General features: G+C 44.4%; 1 protein-coding gene across 5 annotated transcripts in view; it reads right to left on the reverse strand.

The window, feature by feature from the left end:
* The window catches only part of Slc44a3 (solute carrier family 44 member 3), a 78,872-nt gene that overhangs the window by 47,843 nt on the left and 10,128 nt on the right, over positions 1-20,901 (reverse strand). For all 5 annotated transcript variants that reach the window (XM_031375321.1, XM_031375320.1, XM_031375318.1 and 2 more), the window contains 4 exons: positions 10,678-10,838; positions 9,115-9,204; positions 7,010-7,134; positions 6,223-6,409 (listed from right to left, as the gene is read on the reverse strand). In XM_031375321.1, the coding sequence (XP_031231181.1) occupies positions 6,223-6,409; positions 7,010-7,134; positions 9,115-9,204; positions 10,678-10,838 (563 nt within the window). The remainder of the gene's footprint in view (positions 1-6,222; positions 6,410-7,009; positions 7,135-9,114; positions 9,205-10,677; positions 10,839-20,901) is intronic.

Raw genomic sequence — 20,901 nt, forward strand, 5'->3', positions numbered from 1 at the left:
ACCCTAACCCTAACCCTAACCCAACCCTAAAGCCAAATTAAAAACCGAGTTCCAGGCTCCTCAGGCATTTGACTCCCCTGTCCTCTGCTTCACCTTTCTCCTTCCCTCTTACCAACTTACAGTCATTTACCTACCCTTAATATATGTTTTTCTCTGTCTTCTAAATAAGGAAAGATACATTATCCATGTGTTTGTTTGTTTTTGTATTTTACAAGACAGGGTTTCTCTGTGTAGCCCTGGCTGTTCTGGAATTCACTCTGTAGACCAGGCTGGCCTCAACCACAGAGATCTGCTTGACTTGCCTCCCAAGGGCTGGGACTAAAGGTTGCACCACCATAACCCGCTGTGTCCACGTGTTTTAATAGGATTTTTTTTTTTTTTTTTTTTTGAGACAGGGTTTCTCTGTGTAGTCTTGGCTGTCCTGGAACTCACTCTAGAGACCAGGCTGGCCTCGAACTTAGAAATCCACCTGCCTCTGTCTCCCACGTGCTGGGATTAAAGGCATGTGCCACCACCGCCTGGCAGGATTTTTAACTTACAGAAAATGTTGACTGAGTGGATAAATGTGGAGATAGGTAGACATTCTTTAAATGACATATTCTATTTTTCACTTTTAATTTTATGTGCATGAAAGTTTTGTCTGCACTTACGTCTTTGTACCACACGTATGCCTGTGCCTTCTGAAGGCCACAGAAGGTATTAAAAATTCTCTAGAACTGGAATTACAGTTGCTTATGAGTCACCATCTGGGTGCTAGGATTGAACCTGGGTCCTCTGGAAGGAGCAGAGAATTGTTCCAATTCTCGAATATTCTATTAAAGATCTTTGAGATAACTTTCTAAGATCTCTTTGAATTCTCTGAATAAAATTCATCAAGCTATAAAGCCTTGATGTTGTTGGTAAGTTTTAAAGCATTTTTAGAGTCTACAGTGGTACACTGATCATTGTAGGAAGACAGACTAGCCAGGTAGGACAATTTCCCAAAAGGAGCAGACACAAGCCCAAAAGACTCCATATCCTAGCATGTTCTGTGTTTTTAAATTTTATTTTATTTTATTTTATTTTTTTGAGCTTTTCAAGAACATTGGCCCACGGGTCCTACTGACTCTGGCCTTCTGACCCTCAGCCTGGCTTCTGCCTCTGTTCTGGCTGCAGAACAATTAGGGAAAAGAAGAGGAAAATCCCATTGTCTGCAATGTCCAGTGGACAATTACCCAGAGCACTCCAGTAAACAGCACTCCCCCGCAGCGTCTGCATCAGCTTCTGCCTCTCGGTTCTTGCCCTGTTTGAGTTCCTGCCTTTACTTCCTTTGCTAATGCACTGTAGCCTGGAAGCATGAGCTAAGTAAAGCCTCCCCACCCCAAGTTGCTTTTGGTCGTGGTGCTTTATTACAGCGATAGACATCTTAAGTAAGACAACAACACACCTTTTTGTTTCCCCATAGAACTGAGCACCTTGGAACATATAATATATTTCCCCCTCTTGGTGGAAAAGACAATTGACTTATTTACCACAACATTTCAAGAACCCAAAGCACACAGTAGGCACACATAATACATCTCCGGAGCTGAGCACGTGATAGTCAGACAATGAATATTCGTTAGAAGAAGGAAGAATATGAAAACAATGCACAAGAAATACTTAAATATATGTGCCCGAGGGATTTGTAGACAACCATCCAAGAAATAGACTACTAGAAACAAGTTCTAAGAATGCCTGGCTTCTGGTTGGGCAGTGGTGGTGCACACCTTACATCCCAGCACTTGGGAGGCTGATGCAGGTGGATCTCTGTGAGTTTGAGGCTGGCCAGTTTACAGAGCAAGTTCCAGGATAGCCAGGGCTACAGAGAAACCCCATCTCAAAACAAACAAACACACACACACACACACACACACAAACGTCTAGCTTCTGAGACAGTTTGTGGGGGAGAGCTGGCGTGAGAATTGGGAAGGGGAGTAGATTCTAGGTCAGCTCACACTGGAGCAAGGCATGGGGACAGCTTTTGTCTGCAGCGGTGAAATGACCTGGACCTCTGAAAGGCAAGGGCTACTGCTGTCTCTCTTACTTCTCTCTCTCACCCTGTTCCTGCAACAAGGCTCAGTAAAATCACTTCAATTATCTTCTAGATCACTGATACATTTCTCTGATACTATGTTCTCAAGTACACCAAGCATAGCCAAGAGGGAAACAAATAATGCACACGGCTGAGGCCAGTTTATGTATGTGAGTACACTGTTGCTGTCTTCAGACACACCAGAAGAGGGCATCAGATCCCATTACAGATGGTTATGAGCCACCATATAGTTGCTGAGAATTGAACTCAGGACCTCTGGAGCAACTAGTGCTCTAAATCACTGAGCCCCAGCCCCCCACATTAAATTATTAACTTATTCAACCATTAGCCCCAAAGAAAACTCACAAATATTTACCTGCTGAAGATTAATCACGCCCCCCCCCCCAACATATACAACTTCAGTGTAGGTTACAGAGAAACTCTGTCCTCATATCACTGCCCACGAGGACATTAAATGACACAAGGAGGCTCTCTGTGCATTGTCCACCTGCCTCCTCTGGCAAACATCCTTTCCCAAGACGTGGAAGTGGCTCACTCTTCTCACAGGCACAGCTGGGGCATCCTCCTAGAGTCAAAAATCGACGCAGTTGCTGGCCTCCTTGGCTTAGAGCCAAGCCACTGACACTGGATGAAGAGGCCTTGGGGAACAATGGGGGACTTTGTGCTCTTGGGCAGCCCTTGAGTGTGTGGAGAGGAGAGTCAGGTGGCTGGAGGGAGTCCATGATCCTGGGCTCTAGCCGGGAGGACAGGTGGTAGCTCTTTGTGGTACCTGCTCTACTGTGAAGCCAAAGATCAGCTTACTTGGAGACCTACATTTGGTTCTAGATGCTCAGTTTTCCTTTCTTTCCCCTTAGGCTCCTCTCATCCATGACAACCGAGCTCTTGCACGAACACAAAACTATCATGTTCTGACACCATTTGGTGGCTGAGGGGGAAAAAGGCTGCTTTCAATGGAAGAATGACCTCCTTCCTTCCTGCCTTCGCTCTGGGTCCTGTTGGCTGAGACTGGTAGCTCTCTTGTTTGGACCTACGCAGGAGAATGTCACTGGGGTGCCAAGCTAGGAGCTCAATTCCAAGTTAGCGTTGGGGCGGTAACTCTATGACATCACCCTCAACTCTCATGATTGGGTCTTTTCCTTCTCTGAGACCAGGTCCCCTCCTCACCTGCACCAAGCCTGGTTTTGCTCCTTCTGTGTATTCTGATATCCTGGCAATTTCCAGCCTATCCACTTGTACAGTGGGGCGGGTACTTTGTTCAGGCAGTGAGGTAGGTAGTGGCAAGAGTTTGTGTGACATTCGAGAGAGCTTTGCCGTCAACAGAGCCATGGCTCATCCTTGCTGCATGATTAGCAGCTGATGACTTATTGGATCTGGCTTAAAATTTGAGAAGAGCAGACAAGTTACAAGGGGGGTTGTGGTGCCGGAGGAGGAGAACGCAGGAGTTACCTGCTGTGGAGTTCGCTGAGGGCCTCTCAGTGCAGTTTGTGTCTCCCCTTTGTGCACCATGCCCACTGTTCTGTCTTCTGACAGCACTGGGACTACACTGAGCTAGAGAAAGGCTCTCGAGTGCCCCTGTAACAAAGACTTCCCACTCTTCTGGGTAATAGACCCTGTAAGTTTCTAACTAGGTATGGCTGGCCAAATGGAAACTACATTTCCCATCCTCCTTAGCAGATAGGTGCTACCATGTCCTTTGGATCTGGTCACTGGGCTTAGGTAGTAGTGTGACTTCTGAGGAAGGGTGTTCATCTTCCTTCCTGTCACTTTCCAAAAGGCTGAAGTGAGACAAAGTGGTTGGAGCCCATGTGGCTCTTCCATCTATGAAGTGGCGAGAAAGAGCAGAGGTTGTGGAATGTGAAGGTACTGCGGTCTTGGGCACTTTACCTTCCTTCTTTCAGCTTTCTCTCCTTTCCAGACAAAGCCCATTGTGATTATTACAGTCTGTCTGCTGGACCAAGTAGAGCACAGTAGAGCGGGTACCACAAAGACTCTCTGGGTAGTTACTGGACATTCACTGGAGGCCGTCAGAGACCTCCAGCAGAAGGGCCTGCTTCTACCACATCCTGGAAGCTGGACAAGGGTGTCTCCAAGGGCTGTAGCTTCCAAGGAGCCTGTGAGCTTCTTAATTCTGAAAGGCCACTCAACTTCGGGGGAGGAGGAGAGGAACCAAGTTCTCCAAGAGTCCACTATACTGAAGTTGTTCTGTGACACGAGCCTGTGGTCCATACTATAGAATTGCGCAGGAGTGTGTATTTTGCCTCACAGAATGGAGTAAATAAGGGAGAGGGCATGCTCGATAACACCCTGGGGACTTGCACCATCCGTGTTGAAGTGACATCTACCCTTGCTCTCAGCTGTCTGGTAACAGGCTCATAAATGCAACTCGGTGCTTGTCCTTGCCACAGGGTGTGAACGGGGCCATCATCAAATCAAAGAGCGGAGTCAATGCATTTTCAGGATGGTGTCCCTAGAGGTGTGGCTCACAGACCGTCTGCTTGTCCTCACACCGTTACTACTCTGCAAGGATGGATGGGCTTCAGCTAAAGCTCAAGGAAGATCATCAAGGAGCAAGTTGTTTCTTCCAGCTGGCGTGTGCGTGTGCGTGTGCGTGTGTGGTGTGTGTGTGTGTGTGTGTGTGTGTGTGTGTGTGTGTGTGTGTGTGTATGTTTATGAAGGTCCACATGTGTGCAAGTACATGTAGAGACCAGAGACATCCTCAGGCATTACTCTTCAGGCACCATCTAATTCATTATTGAGACAGTGCCTCTCATTGGGCTGGAACTTGACCAGTAGGACTTGACCAGTAGGCCAGGCTATCCACCAGCCAGCGAGACTCAGATCTGACTGTCTCTGCCCCCCAGTCAGGTTCTGGTGATCAAACTCAGTTCCTTGTGGTGGCAAGGCAGCCCCTTTAGAGACTGCACTGACTCCCAGCCCACTACATTTCCTCTTCAAGGCAGGACTTCCCCAGTGAAGGCAACAGCAGACTGACAACCCCGGACATAAGGTCTCTGCTTTGGTTTCAGATGACACTTTGACGCTGACATAGAATGTGACTACTCTATTGGGGAGCGTGACAAAATGTATGCCTCTGTATCTATGCCCAATGTGTCCACCTGTCCGTCCATCCATCCACCCACCTACTTTGTCCTACCCCAAGTCAAATAAAGTCAGAATCTCTGAATGTCTGGTCCACATATTGGTATAGCAAAACAGTGAAGCTGATTCTGAGAAAGACCGAGATTGGAGAAGCAGCTTGCAATATGGCAGGAAAATTGAGGCTACATTGTTGCCTTTCAAAATCAAAGCAATTCGAACTTTCTTTCTTTCTTTTCTCTCCCCCCCCCCCCCCCCCCCCCCCCCCCCCCCCCCGACCCCGAGACAGGGTTTCTCTGTGTAGCCCTGGCTGTCCTGGAACTCACTCTGTGGACCAGGCTGGCCTCGAACTCAGAAATCCACTTGCCTCTGCCTCCCAAGTGCTGGGATTAAAGGCGTGCGCCACCACCGCCCGGCTTGAACTTTCTTATGTACTCGTTTTAAATGTAAGCTGGCCTTGCTGGAAATAACTCACTTAGCCGACTCTTCCCTGGATTCTGTCATCTGGGATGCTAGGAGCTGGCAAATCACCTCGGAAAAAGTTTAGACCTGGAGAGGTTTTTTTTGTTGTTTGTTCATTTGTTTTGAGACAAGGTTTTATGTAGCCAAGGCTGGCTCAAACCTCCTAGGTAGCCAAGGATGACCTTGAATTTCTAATTTTCCTGCCCAAACTTCAGGAATGCTAGAATTATAAGCATGCGACATTTCACTCCATTTATCCATTTATAAGGCACTGGGATTGGTCCCGGGCTTTCATGCCTGCTAGGAAAGGTCTCTACCCACTGAATTCTATTCTCCACCCCCAGACTTGAAGACATTTAACTGAAGTCTTCCTATGAGCTTTGATTCATATTATAGCTTTACCTAAGTGTTCAAGGCTGACCGAACTTACTGACTCATGAAACCCAGCTTCCCCAAAGCCAATACAAAAGAGTTCCCCCACGGCAGATGCCCTGGCTCCCTCACTGTCACCTCCACATGCTTCTGGTTGCACAAGAAGAGGTTTGGTGCTCACAGGAGTCGGTTGACAGCCCTCAAATGGTGATGCTTACCGGCAGTTCCCAGGCTCAGCAGCACAGCCACCCAGAGGACCCAGAAGAAAATGAGGATGGCAAATGTCCACAGTGGCTGCAATAGCAGGAAAGGACAGCTGCTGATGGCTTTGTTTGTGACGTGGAGAAGCTCCACTGTCAATTTTATCCTTCTTCTGAGGGTAAAGATCAAGGCCAGGAGAAGTACCTGGTGAGAAAGAGGTCAGAGTGAACCACTGCAAAGTGTGAGGCACTGGGCGGGGCTGGAAAAGAACTCTGTAACGGACATCTCATCAAGTAGCACTCCCTGAGGATAATCACTGCTTCTATTATAACTGAACTGATAAACCCCTCATCACTCACTGAGCCCCTACTATTCTGTGGGTCCCTGTGTGAGATCCCACAGTCATCATAGTGCGGGAGGCCTGATACCTTCCTAAAGAGCCCTCTGGAATGGGAGAAGGTGAGACTGGGGTTCCTGAAGGGTCAAAGAGAAATTTTCTATCTTTCCTCCTCCACGTCACACACTCAGACATGGGTTACAAATAGGCAAGAGAACATGACATAAAATGACAGTGAGTACCTCTCAAATCTACTTGCTATGCCATCTTGACTGGGTTACCCCTCTCTGCATAGAAACAGTTATAAGTCACCACCGCCCTTCACCCACACATTGCTTAACTTCTCTGCCATTCACTTTATGATCAAGCTTCCTGGTTTGCCTCTGTCACCCCAACCCCTAACTCTCTCCTTAACCCCTAGCTCTCTCCAGAAAGAGTCCTCCCCAAGGTGGCTTTGGAGTGCTCACTGTCACGACTGTAGTGATGATGGCAAAGGCCAGCATGCACTTCATATTCTCCTTTTCTGTGTCCAATTCTGTACTGAGGTCATTGGTGTAGTCATAATATAGCCACCATAAGACACCGCAGACGACTAGAAAACAAAGAAAAAGCAGATGTGGCGCATGTCCTGAGATTACCTGCCCCTCTTCTACACACACACACACACACACACACACACACACACAAATACACAAATACAACCAGTTGAAGTCCAGCCACTTAGAGTTGACCCAGTAACAGTGTTCAGTGAATCCTAAGTCCCCAAAAGCTTTGTAGACAGGCACTTATCTCCAGGTGACTTGGGCAAAGCCAGGTTAGCCTTGCAGAGGACCTGTCCATCCTGGGGTAGCTACTTACTGGTCTTTGGCACACATGGGGACCTAGCCAACAGGATGAGTCTGAGCATGATCAGGAAAGGATGGCACCAAACAGAATGACGGAACTGCACTTACTCTGAAATCTAAAGTGTTCACATAACGTCTGCTGGTGACAGCCCCTGGTGCTAGGGGGCTGGAGGTTGGCTTTGTACTCACAGAGATGGGTCATTTACACAGCCCATGAGAATCAGGTTATCAGAGTCGCACTGTGAAGATACACCGATGCTACAAACACTCTACATTTATGTAAAGACATGACCATAAACCACCACTGTCATAACTCTAGGGAGGCCGTAGCTTCCTACTGATGGTGAACGGGATGATGGATGATAGAGCCTAGTCACAATGGCCATTCTCCGGTACAGAGCTTGTTATGATTTAGAACAGAAATGCCCCTTAGGAGCTCATGTTGAAGGCTAGATCCCCAGCTGGTTGGCACTATTGGGAAGCAGAAGAGACTTTAGGAGGTGGGATCTACTGGAAGAAAGTGGGTTACTGGAGATGTGCTCTTGGTAGGCATATGGGGACCCCAACTTTCTGTTTCTTGGTGGCCATGAGGCAGTCAGCTTTAGCTATTACATGCTTCCACCATGAGAATATTATTGTAGACTCAGAAACAAGGGAGCCCAGGGACTATGGATTGAAGTCTTCAAACCTGTGAGCTCCAACAAATTTTTCTTTAAGTTGATTTGCAAGGTATCTTGTCACAGAGATGGAAAGGTGACTAATATAGGAACCCAGGGCTCTGTGTGACTGCCTGAGAACAGAACTAAATATTTAAGGGTATAAAGCATTGCAGTCATGTGGATTATTTGAAATTAAAATGCCCTATACCAGTTGAAAAATAACGTTTCTATCTCGTAGACACCCTCTCTCCAAAACTCCTGGGGCTATTCACAGTCCATTGATTGGTAAGGAAAGAGGAGTACACCAGGTTCCCCTGAGTTTGTTCCTTCTCTGGCTTACTCTGCAGACTGGCCAGAGCCTTTGTGTGACAACCAAGGGTTCTCACAGGCCCAAACGGTAAATGTAGCATAGAATAAATCCTTCAAAATGAAATTTAAAAAAGGAAGAAAGAAAGTTTGAATTTTTTCATTCTGTCTTCCTACACCAAGCTTTTTTTATTTGTTTGTTTGTTTTGAGACAAGGTCTCTCTATGTAGCCCTGCCTGTCCTGGAACTTGCTATGTAGACCAGGCTGGCTTTGAACTCACAGATATTCATCCATTTGCCTCCGTCTCCCAATTGGTGGGACTAAAAGTGTGCATCATCATGGCCAGCTGGAATTCTCCCTTACAGTGTATATGAGTACCGATAAAATGCATTTTTGTTTTGTTGTTTGTTTGCAGCTCTGGGGCTTGAACGTAGGGTCATGCTTGGCAAGACTCTAGCATTGAGCTGTATCCACAGCCCAGCATTATGGGCTCCAGGATCATCCAGTTGGCAGGCTGGACTCAGGAGCGACACAGTGGGATAGAATCAATTATAGATTCTATCTTCAGGAGGCAGAATCGACTTCCACTGTCCGTCCTGAGCTTGGTTTTCCTCATATATGAAAGGGTGGTCCTACACTGTGGCACCTTCTAAGACTCTAGTTAGTTAAAAAAAACAAAACAAAACAAAACCAACCAACCTTTAAATTTTATACTTAGTGGAAAGACGTTCCATTTACTTAGAAACTGTGGAAATACTTACACAGCAATCCCAAAATGACCAAGGAGATGATAATGTGGACCAGAAGGGTTGAGATGAATCGGAAGGCGAACAACATGGCCAGAGACAAGGCTGGAAAGCAAACACAGCACATGAAGCCCAAGGACACTTGGGGAGGAAGGGTCCTGAACATCAAATGGGACCAAGCCCAGAGAAATGTCAGCTGACATGTTTACCCAATATCCAAGTATCCTGGGAAATCTACCAAACACTAGACACAAATGGCAAACTATACCCCGAGTACTCACCTAGGCCTGTGGAACAAGTTTACTCTGCCATGGTAAATAGGTTCTGAAAAGCTAGCACTCTTTGAAAGGTTCAAGAGTTAAAGATAAATAAGAAAACGAATTATTCCACAGTATCCAGAAAACATATTTTTTTCCTACAAATCCAAATTAACTATTTAAAATTAAGTCCTTTGTCTTTTATGCTGGGCTGTGTATTTCAATATTCTTATGAAATTTCAAAGAATAATGCCTCTACAATGAAAAATAATCAAATTTATAAAAATATTTATTATTTTCTTGAGATGGGGTTTCTCTGTGTAGCTCTGGATGTCCTGAAACTAGCACTGAAGACCAGGCTGGTCTTAAACTCAGAGATCTGCCTGCTTCTGCTTTCCAACTCCCAGGATTAAAGGCACACGCCACCATCACCCAACATAACTGAACTTATAATTATTAAATAAAGTGGATATGTAAGATACTGCATTTTATTTTCTAACAGTTAGGCTTTTAGCATTGTGGTTTTTCTGACTATCTGTGACTATGAACACTAATTCCCCCAAATAAGACAACTGGGATTGCTTATAGATGCTTCTGTACAGTGGACATAGCACAGGATTTGGAATCAATCAGACCTGGCTTAGGGTCTCAGCTCTGTCAGGAGGTCTCTGCCAGGGCACCCTGGGCATTGCATCTGACATGATCAGGGACACACACTCCTACCTTTCCCCATCCATCAGCTTTCTGGTTTAAGGGACGCATGGAAGGCACACGGGCCAGCAGAACCAGTGTCCGGTCCCCGGATGCTCGTACTTTACACGGCAATTACATAAAGTGACAGTGTTTTATTTGCCTCTCTCTTATGCAGAGTTGACAAAAGACAGGAATCAGGCCAATATTTTAACTCAGCTCTACCCAGTGCAGCTTCCTGGCTGAGAGCCAACTGGTCTTTCACTCTCCCAGCCTCCTGTCTATACTTGAACCTTAGAACAGGTCTAGAAAGGAAATAGACAGGCTGGAGAGATGGCTCAGTGGTTAAGAGCATGGACTGTTCTTCAGAGCTCATGAGTTCAAATCCCAGCAACCACATGGTGGTTCACAACCATCTGTAATGAGATCTGATGCCCTCTTCTGGAGTGTCTGAAGATAGCTACAGTGTACTTAGATATAATAAATAAATAAATCTTTTTTAAAAAGGGAAGGAAATAGATAAGCTCTCTGTTTAAGTCAAAGCTGTTGAATTTCATTACATTGTATACTTGAATGCTAGGAAATTCACCATTCCATACACAGTTACTAAATAAAATTAGCTGAGAGTTACCGAATGCGAAGACACACAGGCCGAGGATGGTGTCTCTTCCCGCCATTATTCCACTTAGAATTCGATGGAGAGCATCAGCATCATTTATGAAGACGGATGCAAACAAGGAATAGCACTCGGGTGTCTGAGGGATGCACCGGTTAAGTAAGGGGAAGGGCTTGCTGAGAAGAAAAGGCAGAGTCCGTGGTAAAGTGATTCATTATTTCTCTTTAAAAATGTTTATATTCAGAATTCCAACATCCCTAAACCATAAGCTCAGTATTTATAAAAAGGACTTTGTGACCAATGATAGGGCTCAGCAGGTAAAGGCACTTACGTGGCTCTAAAGACAAATTGCCTGACCTTCACATATTCAGTACAGCATCTGCCCCACTTATGCATGCTTGAACACACACATACACACACAGACACACACACGTGCATGCACAACACACATACTCATGCAAGCACATACAACTTAAATAGTAAAAAAAAAAGTTTATCAGCCTTCTTGCAGAGCACATGTTAGAAAGATAGTCAAAAAAAAAAATCACTGTTTTGTTACAGTGATTGCCTGATACACATGATGAGAAACCGATTAAAAGAACCCACAGAAGCCCAAACACTAGTAATCTCTCTCCCTCCTCCCCCTCCCCTTTCTTCGTGTGTGTTGTATGTGCATGACTGTATATATTTACATGTGCATGTGCTTCTGGGTGCACATGTATGTGCGGGTCAGAGGACAGGTAGTTGTCTCCTTCTCTCATTCCACCATCTTGAGACAGGGTCTCTTCATGAAAGCCGGAGCTCACCAGTTGTCTTGACTGGCTGGTCAGTGAGTGCTGGATCTTTGTCTCCCAGCTCAGGGTAATATGTGCACACACCTGTGGGGGATTTGAACTCATATCCTCATACTTTAGTCCCTGAACTCTCTCCTAATTCCAATAATGGCATTTCTTTAAGGAATAGTTTGGGGGATGGACTGGGTCAACCAGAAGCCAAACTAATGACAGTTAAAGACTCTCTTCTATCCTCTTCAGAAAGTGAAGCAAAGCTTGTTTGACTTGGACCTTGAGTCTGTGTGAAAGCTAATCTTTTCTGGGCTCCTCTCTAAAACGCAACACACGCAGGAATATCTATTCTAAAGAATCTTCATGAGCCACAGATAGGTTCATCGGGTTTCCCACCATCCTGTGGACCCTAAACGGTGGGGTAAGACTCCTAGGCTATGAAGTGTTGGATCATCTCATGGATTGTTGAAAACCAGACAGCTGCTATTTTGTGATATGTATAAAGAGGAAGCAGGGAGACAAAAGAAGATGGCTCTGAAGCTCCTACTGAAGTCCAGCATGGACGTGTAGAAGAGCCTTCCCTGGGTGGTCACAGTATGGTAAGAAGAGTTCTTGAGTCACCAGATAGTGGTTTAACAGAAAAGTAATGCAACAGGAAAATTAAATTTAAGTTGAAGTTTTGAAGGGGTAAAACATCACATGATTCATTCTAGAGAGTCCAATGGACTGTAAATCTTTCTCGTGTGTAGTCACTGAGCACATTTGTCCACAGGCAACCACTTATTTTTAGTTTCATGCACCTTATTTTAGAGATATTTGAAAGCCTATGGAAATGTGATAGGAAAACCAAATGGAAGTCTGCAATTGACCTCAAGATAACAAAATTTTTTTTTTTAAAAAAGGCTAGGATGCAGTATGCTGAGCTTGCTAAAACAAAGGAAGGGACAGGGGATAAGTTAGCCTTTTCTTATATTTTTGGTTGTGAGCCTAGCCTTTAATGGCTGAGCCATCTCTCCAGCCCAGAGTTAGCCTTTTGTTAATGCCAACATCCACATCAAAGGCATGAAAGGGCTGGAAGTTGATGGGAAGAGCACTTTGAAAAAGAAATGTTTAATTTGGGACAATTTTAGAGCTTCAGAGAAGCCTTAAAGATGGAACAGAGAGTCCTGTGTACTCTTTGCCTGTGTTCCCCAACGTTAATGCTTTACGTGCCCACAGCACATTCGTGAGAGTTCAGTCTTAGCCTTGGCAGTATGCAGTTAAGCAAACTACAGCTTTTATTTTGACTCTGTCATACCCCACCAGTGTCCTTTCTCTGTCCTGGGATCTAACTCAGGACATCGAGTCACATCTGGTTGTCATGATCCTCTTTGGTCCGTAACAATTTCTTATTTCTCATAACTTTACTGTCTCTGAAGATTCTCAATGGGTGATTTGCAAACTCTCTCTTCACCTGTAGAATCTCCCCGCTGTTCTCTCGTAAATAGACGGCCATTCTGGGCTTAGGGGAGGCATCACTGTAAGATGACATGTCCTTTTTGTAAAATCCCACCAGCAAACTTCGCTGGCAACATCACTGTGAATTGACCTTGATAACCTCATTAAGGTTGTTGTTTTTTTTTCTTTTCATCCTCTAGTCTTTGGCAATGGATCTCTAAGGCATGCTCTTTAGGATCAACTCTCCCTTCCTTTAGCCTACATCACCAGTGATAAAACTGTTTCCCAAAGTTACCTAGGATAGATCCTTTTCCTTCCACCCCCTTCGGTGGTGATGACATATATTTATTTATTTTCTAACTTATAGACAGGGCCTCACTCTATAGCCCTTGATCTCATGAAACTCACTATATAGACCAAGATGACCAGTGCTGGGATCAGAGGTGAGTGCCACTGTGCCTTACCATACATTTGTAATAAGGTTAGGATCATTTTTCACAGTCTATACATTCTGTCCTGAGATCTCTGACCTCCTTGGCTGATTTTGTTTGTTTGTTTGTTTTAATTTGCAAAAACATAATTTCTATCCTATTCAGGTGTGGATAAGAGCAGTCACTGTCAGATCAGTGCTGGAGTTTGTTTTGTTTTTGAGAACTGTCATGAGACTTCATCCCATCCTCAAGAAGAAGAAAATGAGAAACACTTCTAATTCTCCTAAGTTGTCAGGTATAGAGGATTCCATGGAATACAGTTTAGAGAACCCCATGGACTAAGCTGTGAACCATCCTGTCACATCTGGAGGGCAGTGGCTTTGATTTAGGATGTCTATGCCATCAGGGCAGGCATTGGTCAGGAACGAGGGATGTATGAGGGCTTTCTGAGGTCCAGATGTACTCCATGTGCTGGGTCTGGGTTGACATAGTTGGGTTCTATTGACCATGTCAAAGGCAGCTCCATGGAAGGCAGTGGGGACCTCAGCAGTACGGGGCTGCATACTGCCCCACTCAGCCCTGAAGAGGACTTCCCAAAGGACTAGCTAGCGCAGAATACAAACATTTAGTACCTAAGAGCAACCAGGGAAGACTCAGGAACTGTCTGCGTTTAGTTCAAAAGCAAGCTCTATGGAGGATTAACTAATTTCACTGAATAAATTTAAATACACAGAAGGGAAGAAAAAAAAATCCAAATCCTTTCTGGCTATGTCTTGTGTTTTGTTTGTAGGATGCAATGGCTGTGGAACAACACATGCACCAGTGTAGATTTGTGCGTTACCTCCCTGTATGCACATAAATCACACCACATTCCCCCCTTTAAAATGAAAGGCAGTACACTACACACTGATCTATTGTTTATTTTTAGTCATGTGCCTTACAGCTCTATACATATCAGAATATGAGGACTTCCTATTTTTTTTTTAAAGAATTACTTTATTTTTAGTTATGTGTATGTGTGTGCAGGTGAGTACAGGTGCCTGAGGCCAGACATTGGATTCCTGGGAGTTGGATTATAGTTGGTTGTGAGCCACGCAGTGTGGGTGCTGGGAATTGAACCAAGGACTTTTGCAAGCACAACAGTCACTTTTAAGCTCTGAGCTATCTCTCCAGCCCCTGAGATTTTCTGTCTTTACTGTTGTAAAATTTGCAATATTCAATGAAACTTTCGACAGCTACATACTTTCATATAACAACTACCCCTTTCAAGGCAATGACTGCACCACCTGAACCCCACACTAACTGCCACTCCATCTCATTATCTCATTACACAGGCAATGCTGGCCATTGCTGCAGGGTATTTGATCACACCGTGAATCCCAGATTGTGTTATTTACTGGAAAAACCTGTTTTTAGTTGTGTTGTGGCTCAGCCCCAGCACACACCTTTAATCCAAGAGCTTTCTGCTTATTGTAAACAAGATTAAATAAAGTCAACCATAGGTCAAGAGGTGGAGCCATCAACCAGTTGACAGGGAGTGAACTATAGAGGAACCAGTGACAGGAAAAAACCATAGAGAGTTAGAGAAGTCAGGAGGGTGGCTAGAGAGACACACAGGAAGTAGAAGGGAGGGGGTTGAGTTTGAGGGATTTTTGAGACAGTGTGGGATGGAAAGCTTTATTTTGGGACATCTGAGGAGGAAGTGCTTTCTCTAAGCTGAGTTCTTTCTCTATCTCTCTGTGCTTGTAGGCTTTTACCCTAGCATGTGGCTCCTGAGTCTTCATTGGTAAAATGAATGTTTGAGATTTTGTTAAAAACAACAGGTTACAAGCTTGGAATTTTTCCCTTCTGTCTGCTGGGATTGTAGACATGAACCACTGGAGCCTGATTAGGATGTGGAACATTTTGAAAGCGCCGGTAAGTCCCCTCATTCTCCTATGGAGCTGACTATTTGATTGTTTTCAGAGAAAGGCTGCTGTGAAGTTCATGTGGCCAAGGATGACCATGGGCTCCTGATTCTTTGGCTAGGTTACTGTTTTGTACCATCATTCCTAGTTTACACTGTGGTGGGGATCTAAACCCAGCTTCATGCCTGCCTAGCAAGTGGCTACATCCCTAGCTCAACAGATTTGACTTCTACTGGTATTGTGGCACACACCCTTGTGTCAAATTCCTTCCACTTGGGTGTTGCGCACACATCAGCATGCTTCCAATACCTGAGCACTACACCCTCGATGAATATGCGACGCCACCTCTTGTTTTTCTGAGGAGTGCCATTTGAGTTGTTTACAAATACCAAACAAAGATGTTATGAACATTCACATACATATCTTACTATTTTTGAATGTGTAGTTTTCTTTCTTATAGGTAAAAGTGGAGTGACTGGGTCATGTGGTGAGTATGGGCTTAACTGTGTAAGAAACATTGGTATTTTTCAGACTTGTCTTTGTTTTTCAGACTCATCTTTCCATTCAGTCTTCCCAGATACATACATACATATGGTTGTTCTGGTCCCATGTCCTTTCCAGTTCTTAGTTTTACTACTTTCTAAATAATTAACTCTTGTAGTAAGTGTGTGGAGGCCTTCATGGGTCGGGTCTGCTCACATCTTTGCCTCGTTCTACTGAGCTGTTCGTCCATGTATTACTACTTGACGGTAGAGATCAGTCAAATGTGGCTCCCTGCTTTTTTTTTTTCCCTTTAAATACCTAAAGCTTTATTGAAAGGCATCTTGGTCCTTCCGTTCATGCATTTTAAAAATAATGTTTATTCTTTCAAACATTTAGTGTGTTTGTGTGTCCCCAGTCTTGTCTTCAACATGGTCTCTTGGTTGGTTTCTGTTGCACTCACCAAGCTAGCTGGTGAATTCTCCTGACTCTACCTCCCATCTCCCCATAGAAGCCCTGGGATTACAGATGGGTGCTCTTCTGCATCCAGCTGTACATGGGTTCTTACGATTCAAGCTCATCTTCATGTTCATGCAGCAAGCCTTTAGCCACTGAACCACCTGCCCACCCCCGTTCATGTGTCTTCTATGGCTGTGTCTACACTCGCGCCATAGGTTGGACAAACATAAACAACTCAAAGGCAGAAGAATTGATTTGAATCATGACCTCAGGAGTCGCAGTCCATCTTTGCTTGCTCCTGTGTTCTTGAGACTACCCTAGTGCTTGTGGTAGAGGAGATCCTTCACCTTGTAGTGGACAGAAAGCGGTAGGGAGAACGGAAGCACAGGGCAGGAGGCAGGAAGGGGCCTGAGACAAGAGACCCTGCAAGGTTCCACTTCTAGCAACCTCCTTCCTTTAGCTAGGTTGCCTCTCTTGAAGCTTCCTTAGCCTCCAGAGCCTCCCAAAACAGTACCTTCACCTGAGGCCATGAGTTATGGAAGACATGTTGCCATATGAGTCCATAAATGATAACACCTACATCTTAATCTTTTCTATGTTTTTAGAATAAACTTGTCAGTTTCTGCAAAAGTCCTTGGGGAGTGCTGAACATAGAAAGCAATGTGAAGAGAGTTGGCGTCCTAGTGATATTAAGTTAATTGTGTGAACAGATGTCTTTATCCATGGACACAGGTTCTTTTATTTCTTTTCAGCTAAGGTCACGGAGTTTGACTGGTAAGCTCATTTCTAAGTTTCCCTCCTTTTAAAATTTTTGATAAATATGGACTTTGAAACATTTTTATTTTCCTATGAGAATCCAAAAAGATGTTCGAGACAGGGTTTTCTGTATGTAGTCCTAACTGTTCTGGAACCTACAATGTAGACCAGGTTGGCCTCAAACACAGACATCCACCTCCCTCTGCCGCCTAGATGCTGGTAGTAAAGGCCTAGCTCAGAAAGACAATTAACCTGTGTTTTGTTTCTTTGCTCAATTTGCTTAATATTTTATAGAACCTTTGGATATTTCTAGACCATTGTTACTCATTTTAAAATAAACATGTTCTTTCTTCTCTCTGTTTCTTTTCCTTCCCTGTTACCTGTCCTAGGCCTTCCATTTCAGAGCTGAATAGAAGGATTTGAAATAGACATCCTTTCTTCTTTCTGATCTTAATTACAAAGCATCATCTGCTCACCATCAAGTATAATACTAACCAGATTTCTTATTTTGTGCTGGTCTCGGACTTCTGGCAATCCTCCTGTCTCAGCCTTCTGAGTGCTAAGATGACAGACATGGGCTTGTTGTACCCATGGCCCATCTCTGTGGTTTTCAGAAGGAGCCTTCCCTACTTTCAGGCTGTGAAAGAACCCTTGTGAGCTTTCAGTATGGTCTGGTTTCATTCTCTATACAAAAAACACCCATTGAATATCTCCTTGATTGATCTATATTACCATTTATCAAATAGCTCACATTTCCCCCACTGATTTACGATGCCAGTTTTATTGTGCAATAAATTCCCATATTTTGGACCTCATCCTGTTGATCTGTCCATTGCCAGAACAATGAACGAATAGACCAGTAGACGAGTCTTTTCCTGTTGGATTGTGTGATTGACATAGAGCACATTTCCATTTGTGTTCGTGTTCAGCACACCTAAGATGGCACCGATGTTCTCCTCCTGAGGTTCACATCTATTTTTTCTTAAATTGATTTCTAGGCACTTTCATGTCTTTCTATGTGATCTTTGTTCCTGCTGTAGTAAATTAGAACTTTTTTTTAAAAAAAAAACCACGAATGTGTAGATTCGGGTACACTAGCTGATCCCACGCCACCCAAATGAGTTCTTTTGTTGCCCACAGGGGCTTTCCAGTTGGTTCTCTTAGTTTCCCAGGTCTATAATCATTTCCTCTACAGACCAGTAATTACTCCTGATTTCTGACTTCTAAACCTCTAATTTCTTTTGCTTTTCTGCCACTAAACGGTTTCACAACACCAATAAATTGGAAGAGTTTTAAAAGCTAATGTATTCTTAAGTTTCATTAGGCTTCCTAAAAACTAAGAACAAACACCGACTTAAAGCTATTTTACTCCTTTGATGCAAATGTTATTCTACGCCAGACCTTCATTTTACCCATGTGACTGTGCTAAGCTGTGTGTGCATTTGTGTGTGTGTGTGTTTGTGTGTGTGTATGGGATTCACTGTTCCTGTGCTGATAAGGAACAACAGGAAGGCTCATCTAACCCTGAAGGGGGCACGGAGAAACATGTAAAGTCTGGGTGCCTGCCTTGCTGGCTACTGAAAATGTCCATCATTAACTCGACCAGAGATGCATTAGCCCACAGCCTGAGGTTTCTTCCATACTTCTGCACTTCATCACCACCAGCAAAACCACTCCGACTTGCAGGCGAGTAGTCTGGACGGCTGCCCAGATAAATGTGGGCACATTCGTATGTGGATTTCACTCAAGCAAACGACACAGTGTCAAACAGGAGGCTAGAACTAGAACTGAGTTGGGGGCAAGAGTGTGGGGAACATCCCTAGATTTCAAATGCATGGGAGACTCAAAATATGGTGCTAGGCTAACACTATGCTAATCACCAAAGCGAAAAACATTGTTATCTTCTGTAGTACTTTTCATTGCTCAACAGAGCTCATGCGCAGGTGCACATGCCTTCTTGAAACTCACCCACTGCTCTCAAAGGGCGTTATACCTTCCACAGCCGACACAGGCAGAAGGAACAATTGATGTAGTCAGAAGAAGTATTTAGAAAACGTTCTCTGGCCTTGTAGCCACGCTTCTCATGTTTTGTAGCTTTTAAGGCTTGGCACAGCTCTTCCACGATAAATATGATAATTTCCATCTCAAACAAACGCTTCCTTGTGTAGGAGAAGGAAACAGAGCCCCCAAGCCTATTTTTGTCTCTCTTGCTTTGTCCAAAAAGAGCTAGTCAATCACTTCTTCTGTCCGCACTTGGAAAGTTAGTGTTGGCAAGGTCTACACTGGGAGGTGAAAAGGTTGGGACGGCTTCAGAGGGAGAGGAGGGGGTGGCTCCAGGACATGTGATATATATTTCCCCTCCCAGCTTGGGGTGGGCTTAAGGAGGCCACTCACTAGGTTGTCCAAGTCAGCCTTGATTGCTTATACTGGATTACAGAATCCAATATGGGCACTGCTGGGTTTTGAATGCCAACGTTTCTCTTGCTCACTGAATGAGCTCAGCATTTCCCTGATCAGTCTTCTCATCTATAAGACAATACTTAAAGTGCTAACGCTCTGTGAGGCCCCAGCAGACTAGCACATGTCCGAAGGTTACAAAAGGAAGCAACAAGGAGGGAAAGCGCCACAAATCAACACCTGTGCCACCCTGTAAGCTTCCCACGGAATCGTGGCTGTCATGCCAGTGACAGAGAGAGGACAGTTGATCCAACTCTGTTTAAGTGGAAACCTTGAAGAAATTCTATTCTCGGGACTGCAGTATAGCTTAGCCCGCAGTGAAGTGCTTGCCTTGTGAGAGTATTGAGTGCAAGGAGTTTGTGCCAAAATGCAGGAGGTGTTGGCACACACTTGTCATCCCTGCACCGGAGAAGCAGAAATGGTGCCTCACTCCAGGCCAGCAAGACCCTGTCTATTAGAAGTGTGTGGTGTGTCTGAATATGACCCCAGAGTTTTTCTAGCCTCTGCATGCTTACATTGGAGGATACGTGCTCCCTCCCTCCCTCCCTCCCTCTCTCTCTCTCTCTCTCTCTCTCTCTCTCTCTTTCTCTCTCTCTCACACACACACACACACACATACACACATACACACACACACCACAAACACAAAATACATTCCCTGTCTGTCTCTGCCTGTCTATCTGCCTCTCTTTTCTTTCAATTCTTTCTGCAGGCACACTTTGCAGCATTGCTAAAAGAGACAATACCCTTGTGTCCAAGCATTACATAATTTCCTCTAACCCACTAAAATACTCCAGTTTTTTTTTTTCTGGTTCACTTGTGTTTCATTAAGACAAGCAATGGTAACCATATTTAAAAAAAATAAAATACTGTGAAAGTGGCTTGAGTACCTTCCTCTGCAGATAATTCTTGCCTGTCTAAATTACCTACATTCATTTTAAGAAAGAACACTACAAGACGGCTGATTACACCTCCTATGGAGTTAAATCCTGCCTGTCATCTTTAGGACTTGCAAGATTTGTATTTTTCAAACTGTATTTACAATCAGTTAGAGGATTGTGATTATTTAATACAACAATTTTATTAATTCATTGAGGATTTCATACAATGTATTTTGGTTATACTCATCCCTACTCCTCCCCAAGACTTCTCCCAGATCTACTCCCCACTAGACACATAATCTTGTGTCCTGGCTGGCTGGCTTGCCTTCTTTCTTCCTTCCTTCCTTCCTTTCTTCCTTTCTTTCTTTCTTTCTTTCTTTCTTTCTTTCTTTCTTTCTTTCTTTCTTTCTTTCTTTCTTTCCTCTCTCTCTCTCTCTCTCTCTCTCTCTCTCTTTTTCTTTCTTTCTTCCTTTCTTAAGGTCCACTGAGTCCAATTTGTGCTGACCATCTGCTTCTAGATGTGGGACCACCCACTGAAGTGAAGCTCATCTACTGGAAGCTCATCATGTCCTTCAGGGAAAGGACCTCCCTCCTCCAGAAGCTCTCAACTGTCAACAACTCCACAGCTAGGAGTGAGGGCTCTCGA

This window comes from Mastomys coucha, unplaced genomic scaffold, assembly GCF_008632895.1.
Source record: "Mastomys coucha isolate ucsf_1 unplaced genomic scaffold, UCSF_Mcou_1 pScaffold16, whole genome shotgun sequence".
Taxonomy (NCBI): domain Eukaryota; kingdom Metazoa; phylum Chordata; class Mammalia; order Rodentia; family Muridae; genus Mastomys; species Mastomys coucha.